General features: G+C 41.2%; 1 protein-coding gene across 1 annotated transcript; it reads right to left on the reverse strand.

Moving 5' to 3' along the window:
* Positions 1 to 1,012: 1,012 nt before the first annotated feature.
* Positions 1,013 to 7,751, reverse strand: LOC131461307 (ADP-ribosylation factor 3). The gene is made up of 5 exons (XM_058632471.1): positions 7,688 to 7,751; positions 4,667 to 4,905; positions 4,464 to 4,574; positions 4,249 to 4,373; positions 1,013 to 2,496 (listed from the first exon to the last, which is right to left on the reverse strand). The coding sequence occupies exons 2-5, from the start codon at positions 4,812 to 4,814 to the stop codon at positions 2,335 to 2,337; spliced, it is 546 nt and encodes a 181-aa protein (XP_058488454.1). The 5' UTR covers positions 4,815 to 4,905; positions 7,688 to 7,751; the 3' UTR covers positions 1,013 to 2,334.

Consider the following 7,751-nt stretch of genomic DNA (forward strand, 5'->3'; position numbering starts at 1 on the left):
GTCAGACAAAAACCCTTTGCCTAATTATCTCGAACTGCGGTGCAAAACCTGCCTGTGGAGGGCAAAAGAGAAATCATTCTTTATAGCAAACTGTAGATAAATATATGATAAATACTGTATGTGTGACTGAGTCAGAGCCAAACGAGCTGGGAGGAAATCAACGTGAAGTCGTTACTGAATATAAGGCCACAAAACCCAAATTTAAAAAGACACGATTTAACATGGAATAGATGGTGACTATCAACAATTCATTAATGAGTAGGTGTTGTACTGTCACCACTGTGTGAGTGAGAGTACCCATGTATGGCACACAGATATGGTTTTATTGACATTAATCTGTGGATTCTGCTGGTATCAGAGGTGACACGGGAATTCCTTTGCTGTTCAGAGGTGAGTTTGTGGATGTGTGGGTGAAATTCTAAAAACTACAACACTCACATACTGGTCGCCTTACTCTGCTTCCTTTCACATAATTACACAAACACAGAGGAAACTGCATGTCAAATAAATATCAGTACAGCAACTTATAGACTCATCGACAATATTCACATTCAGGAACACAGATGTATTGGCAACAGAATCACCGGAAACCCTCCGAGGAATAACAAACAAACATATACAGCGAGAACAACCTGAGGCAGTTTGAATACTTATACTCATATGCACACAAGATGGCAGACAAGCAGCTTCTGTGCAGGTCATGTGTGCTGTGCTGTTTATGTGCAGGTAAACTTATATACTGCTGAATTACACGGGAGTACTTCTAAAAGGTCTTGGCCTCACTTAGGAACGACGGCAGCAGAACTGTATACTGTTAGAAGAAGTCTCTCTTCCCCTTTCCCCTCCTGTTACATGGCTGTCTGTCTGTTTCCCCCTGTCTGCTTGTTTTTTTCCCTGCAGTCTGGCTGGAGAAACCCCTTTACCTGGTTTCCCTCTAGCTCACCTGCAGCATATTACTCAGATTGCCACCACTCACTCACTCCTTGCTGTAATTTTTTTGTTGTTTTTGGACTGAGTCATTTATTTCACGTTTTGAAATTAAAGATTGTTTGATTTTACTTTTGACTAGTTATTGTGTCTGTATTTGGGGTACTGCTAATGCCTAGCGGCAGCTTAACATATGCTTTCTAACATTCAATTACTGTCAACATTATTTGAAAATCATTCTGTAGGTGAGAGACAAACCAACAAATGGACAAGAAGATCGCAGAAGTATGCAAATGTGGCTTTGAACTGTTTCCCAAACTGAAAGGCTGTTTTCAGAGTGATAATGAAAACATGGATACTGTTGGGGATAATCTGGAGCCCTTCTTCTGCACAGGGAGAGTGAGGCTTGGATATCGGTGGACGAGGTACATTGCCGTTAATGGAGACTGATTGAAAGAACAATCGTTCTCCTGTGACGTTATCCAGGTGAGGCTGAGAACCTTTTGAAGTATCCTCATAAAGCTGACTACACTGTTACAAGCACATGTTGACAACTAATAAGCAGGACGTGTTGTCCGATTGGTTTCTGCACCAGAACATGATGATCATGCAGAGGATGAAAGAGTATGAAGCCATGTAAGTGGCATCTACCACGGTGCGCGCAGTTCAGGCCGTCAAAGACAAAGTAATAGAACGTGATGTTTGTGATTCACATTGTCTAAACTGCTTGCACAAACACAGTACACATGCACATGTATCTAAGTAACAGAATGCCTCAGCGTTGCTCACAAATTAAAAGGAAGCGCAAAGTGAATTACAGGACATGACATGAGTCTGCCAGCTGTGATTGTTCTCAAACATGGCTCTGTTACTCCACAAGAGAGTGTGTGTGTGTGTGGGGGGGGAACAAGAAGTGCAACTGACACGGAACAGTTCTGACAGCTAAAAAAAAAACACATCAACAAAAAAAAATCATATTTGATTCACTGGCAACTCAGTGGAGTCACACATATGAATCAGTACAGCACCTACAGACTAACATACAGTATAGCTATGGACAAGAGGTGGGCACAGGAAAAGCAAGTGTCTGCTGGGATTGCTTGTGGTTAGGGTTTGTTTGTGTTTGTGTGTGTGTGTGTGTGTGTGTGTGAGAGAGAGCATGTGTGTGTATGTAAGTGTGTGTGAGGGATTAGGTATAAAGTACGTGCAAATCTGTTTGTTGTAAGAGCTGAAAATTAAAAATGAACCTGAACAGACTGAAAATTAAACCCAAAACCTGCCTCACACTCTGAAACTTGCTTTGCACCTATCAACCAAAACCTTTGCCCCAATATCACTGCCCCACTCTCAAAACAATTAGAATGGTGGATGGGTGTGGCTGCCAGCTGATGTTTCCACGGTGTCTTGCTATTTTTTGTTCTTGAGTTGATTGGCCAGCCAATCAAGACCCTCATAGAGGCCATCACCGCTGGTGGCGCAGGTGGCCTGGATGTACCAGTTGCGGTGACGCAGGGAGTGTAAGCCCAACTTGTCTGTGATCTCTGCCGCGTTCATGGCGTTTGGTAAGTCCTGTTAAAGAGGTGAGAGGTCAGTGAGGAGGAAGTGAAAGTTAAGCTCTGTGTGTTCGAAGGGGCTCTGCTATGGTCCACGTGACTGTGCATGTTCCCTGTAACACAACACTCTTCCAGTTCAGTTGGTGGCGAGCTCTTGTTTTGGTCAAAAAAAACGACGAAGAAGATGGTAACCATAGAAACTTGCCTGAGGTTCTCCTACAACTCAGTGCTCAGAGAATACGAGACCATACAAATCAGGTTGAACCCCTGATGAGAAATTGCCGCTACGGGAATGAAATGTGAGGTTGAATACGCACTTGAACGCTAGACTGATGCAGACCCTTGTTTAAGTATGAGTTGAACCGCATGCATATACGCACAATGCAGAAATGCAAAGTATGAGCCACTGTTAAGGCTGGTGTGTGACCTGAAAGACAGTTATAGGCTTGTTTTATGGTTTAGATCAGAGATGTCAAACTGGAGGCCCATGAGCCACATGCGGTCCACCACTTTATGACATGGTTAAAATGAAAACTTGGCCCACGACCTCTTCTTCCTCTAAACACAATCGGTATGGCTAAGGCACAGCTGCCAGTGAGGTGATAGAATATTAAACTAAATATACTAATATAATAGTATATACTGTATATACTAATAATATATACCAAATATGTTTGTGAGCAATATTTTTACAATAGTTACAATAAGACATTTGGTTGTAATTATCACATTATTAAATGAATTACAGTACATGCAACATTAAACTGCATATAAATAAGCTTGTTTGGTATTTTAGTTAAATTTTTGCATTATTTACTTATTATTTATATTATTATATTAAATTATATTATATTATATTATATTATTTACATTATTTTAGATTAATTTGTTTGTTTTTGATATATATATATAAATATGTTTCTATTGTGAAGTATACATCATCCCATATCAAAACAAGCACGTCTACTCTGAAATTCTGTAAAATATCATCATGAATATCTTTATTGTGATATCATGATGGAATGTCAATGTTATAATTTTAAGCTCATATTGTTTTTCCCCCTTTTTTTCTCTAGACTGGCCTCCTCTCGATCAGACTAGATGCTCATTTGAGCTTTAGATTATATAGTATGATGCATGTATGCTTTAACTGTGGATGAGTACACATATGCCAATTAACCCATAGTCAATTACTAGATATTTGTAAAGATATTCTGGGGCATATTTCCCTTTATTTGATAGGACAGAGTAGTGTGGGATGGAATCTAACCTGGTTCATCGGCCACATTATCTCACTTTTCCAGCTAGTTATACCAACTCACTTCCACACCAAAGTCTATAGAGAAAATCTGCCTTTCTAGCTTGCAGAGACACAGGAGCTGCTGGTTTACTGCTGCCTGGTCTGGTAAATTTGTGTCACTTTGTTTAATATGAACAAAGGATTTGTAACTACAAAGTCACAAAATAACACGTTTGATCTCACTTCTTGAGGCATCAGTGCATTAACAGTGGACAACACCTGTATGTAAAATTGATGATTTTCTTTGGTGCTGGGAGTGAGCAGATGACACAAATGTAAGTATCCTGTTCAGAGGTAGGCATACATTTTATTTGGTGAGTCTTTTGTTACTAGCTAAAAATCAAGTTTTCCTTATTTCCCTGCTGGCATGCAGGATTTTCTGTGTGAGTGATAGAAGTAGGTTGTGAACTCCAAACCAGTTGCGTATTAGTTGTGTACTGTGTATGTGTGTATACAGCGGCCTCTTGCCTGTTTGTTGGCAAACACAAGGAGGACTGCATCCCTCAGCTCATCCTCAGCAAGCATCCTCATCAGCTCCTCCCGCGCTTCGTTCACACGCTCTCTGTCGTTACTGTCGACCACAAAGATTAGACCTGAAACAATGAGGAGAAAGAACATGCTTAACAAAACGACAATAAGTGCTTCATTTTGGCTGACATCAACCCTCAATTAGCTCTGCTCACCCTGTGTGTTTTGAAAGTAGTGTCTCCAGAGAGGACGGATCTTGTCTTGCCCACCCACGTCCCACACAGTGAAGCTGATGTTCTTGTACTCCACTGTCTCCACGTTAAATCCTGGAAACAGGAGCAAGGTTATACAACATGTCAAGCAAACACTACGGAATTATGAGTGAATGAGAAGATACTTTACTATTCTGTGCACCTACCAATGGTTGGAATTGTGGTGACGATTTCACCCAGCTTGAGCTTGTAGAGGATTGTTGTTTTTCCTGCAGCATCGAGCCCAACCATCAAGATCCTCATCTCCTTCTTCCCGATGAGGCTCTTCAGCAAATTCCCAAATATGTTTCCCATGATTCAGATCTTGTCTCTGAACTTCAGAGTGCAGCTAAATTTGCTAGATCCTGGTCTAAGATGATGAACTGTGGCAAATTACAAAGGAAGGCTGAAAAGAAACAAACGAAACAAACATGTGATGATTTTTTTTTTTTATCTGGAAAGCATTAAACAGTCTCACATATTACAGGATTAGAATATTCTCTTGACGACCTTCTTCACACTGTCTAAGTAACACCACACTCCGACACAGTCTCACCTCTACATACAGTCTCAAAGACAGGTGCAAAGCTATGCTAACTGTAGCCTGGAGTCATGGCTCTGACATGATGACTGGGGGTTTCACATCCTTTTTTTCCTCCTTTAAATCTTAAACTGCAACAATGCCAAGCCCTTGGAGCACACACAGAAATGGCCTACATAACCAGGCCTGTGCTAAACATGTTCAGTCAAAATCTACCACAAAGCCAACTGGTCTGAGAGAGAGACAAAGACAAAGACTACATTAACCCTGTAGTCCAGAGTGATGCTGAACAGTACCTCTGAATATGTTTAAATGCTGTCTAATATCTTAATATTGTCGTCCAAATCATGTCAAAAAAAATGTACACAACACATTCCAACTCAGTCTGAACACCCTCTCCATTTACACCTTTAATATGGATCAGGAAAAGCCCTTAAACACTTAGAAAAACAAATGCTGTCAGGAGAGACACAGAACAGATGTCAAGTACGGAGACAGCGATTGACCTATAGTAAAAATATATAAATGGGGGAAAGAATGAATACATTAGGTAAAACGTGCATGTAAAAACATGGATCATTGAAGAAACTTGTAGATGAAAGCATCACTGAGTGGCCAGTATTGTGTGTATATGAGAGCCCATACACACACTCACAATTATTCTGAAAAACGGTTTCATTTTTTTAATATGTGTGAAATGGTGTTTAATTTCAAGCCATGCTTAAAGGTATGTTGATTTTATCATTCAATATACACAATAAATTGGTCAAATAAGCTTAAAATAAATATAATAGTAGTAGACTATAAGCGTGGGGGGACTTCCTGTCATGTTTTATTTTATTCTTGGATGGCACCTCCTGTCTGTCATTTGGTTTCAGAATATGTACACTGAAACCTTACAGAGGAAGAAAAGGGTCAACTAATGTTACTAATGTGACAGAAAATTGTGTTTGTTAAAGTGACAAACAAGAATGTTAAAGGTTCTGTGTGGAATATTTAGGAGGGTTTATTGGCAGAAAGCTAATGTAATATCCATAAGTATGTTTTTATAAGTGCAAAATCGCTGACTAGCACTTCAACTAAGGAGGCTGCCATATTGTGACACTATTGGCGCTCTCCCACTGTACAGTTATAGTGCGACTCTCCACTGTTTGGGTACCAGACAGTCGTTCTCTATTACTTCATAGTACCTCGCCATTGTGGACGGGGTCATCATAGCAGGGCTGTGCGAAACTGTCGTGACGACATTTTATACGTGACACTAACACACAAACTAGTGACAAGCAAAGCTGTTTCATTAGAATCCGTTCATTAAAAAGATTAGTTCAGTACTCCCTGCATGACCGAAGCACAGAGTCCGTCTGACACTGAAATTAAATACGACTGAATGGGTTGTGATGCGGCTCACGATCACCGATAGATTTCAGGATTTAAAAGTCTTTTTACCTGATCAATGGTTTGGCATTTTGCGGTTTGATTCATGTGTCGGACGTCGTGCTCATGGCAGTTTGTCGACGTCACATTTTAGCATTGGCTTAGCTCGTTTGGAACCTCACCAGAGCAGGTACTAAAAAAGCATCAGGTACTATCCCTAATGGAAAAGCAAAACAAAAAACAAAAAACACGAGTGGAGTCGAGCCAAGCCGAGTCATGCTAGAACTGTATAACAAGAACAACATCACCTTTTTGGCATCCAAAGGCCTGGTGCACTTGGCAGTTGTGAGTGGAGGAGTCATCCCTTTGTTACAATATGCAAACTCACCATGAGATGTTACTCATTCTTAAACACATATAAATCACAAGGTCTTTGAATGCCTGGAAAGATGCAGACTCCCCCTTGTGGCGCTTCAAAATAAATCACTGGGATTGTATGTTGGTGAGCTAGACAGTATTTTTTAAATCACTCACATGAAATATACGAAATATGAAAATACCTTTTTTCCCTTATTCACTTTATTATGGGAATTCACCACTATGAACATATTGTGAGTGCTTTTAATCTCGAGTATTTCACACACGGTCTCATCCCTGACAGATAATAGTGTAGGAGCAGCTTCCCTGTCCATGGTGCTGAAGAGGATTAACACACTGGCCTTCACTTGATACACCAGCTGTGATCAAGTGTCCAGTATGAGCTCATTAAAATGGTGATGTTGTGTGACAGCAGGGCCGCAGCGTGCCGGTCTCTTACTGCTCATTTAGCCCCGGTTTACTACGGTTGCGTTAGCCGCGGGTGCTACGGTAGATGACGACACCGCTAACCTGCCGTGACGGCCCGCTCATCCTCCGACTCCAGCGAAAATAAACACTCGGGGTTGTTGTCGTTCACAGTGTTGATACATTTCTTGTTGGATTATCTGTTGTAAATATATCCGACGGTTTGTTTTAGCAGTAAACGCTGTAACCGACGAGGCATAACGGCAGCTAGTGGCGAGTATCCACCCTATACATCCATCCGTCCATCCGTCCTCAGCGGGCATCCTACTGCCTCAGAGCCGCCCGCCGACGCTTTAACCCGGCGACAACGAGGCCACGCGACGGCCGCGGGACACACATCGAGCACAACATGTTTTTGTATCACCTGCTAGCCTCAAATGTACGAGTATATATTATCAATTTGATGGAAAGTGCCGCTGTCCTCACTTACCTTAGCTGGGGAGTCCGCTACTCAATGTCTCACGATATTTTCAGGGGGACAACTCGGCATAAAA

The sequence above is a fragment of the Solea solea genome, chromosome 6 (genome assembly GCF_958295425.1).
Source record: "Solea solea chromosome 6, fSolSol10.1, whole genome shotgun sequence".
Taxonomy (NCBI): Eukaryota; Metazoa; Chordata; class Actinopteri; order Pleuronectiformes; family Soleidae; genus Solea; species Solea solea.

What these genes read in the sequence shown, in the direction of transcription:
- LOC131461307 (XM_058632471.1), bottom strand. Translation starts at nt 4,814, where the DNA reads ATGGGAAACATATTTGGGAATTTGCTGAAGAGCCTCATCGGGAAGAAG. An exon ending in CACCACAATTCCAACCATTG is followed by an intron (nt 4,575 to 4,666) that starts GTAGGTGCACAG and finishes TCCTGTTTCCAG; the next exon opens with GATTTAACGTGGAGACAGTG. An exon ending in CTACTTTCAAAACACACAGG is followed by an intron (nt 4,374 to 4,463) that starts GTGAGCAGAGCT and finishes TCATTGTTTCAG; the next exon opens with GTCTAATCTTTGTGGTCGAC.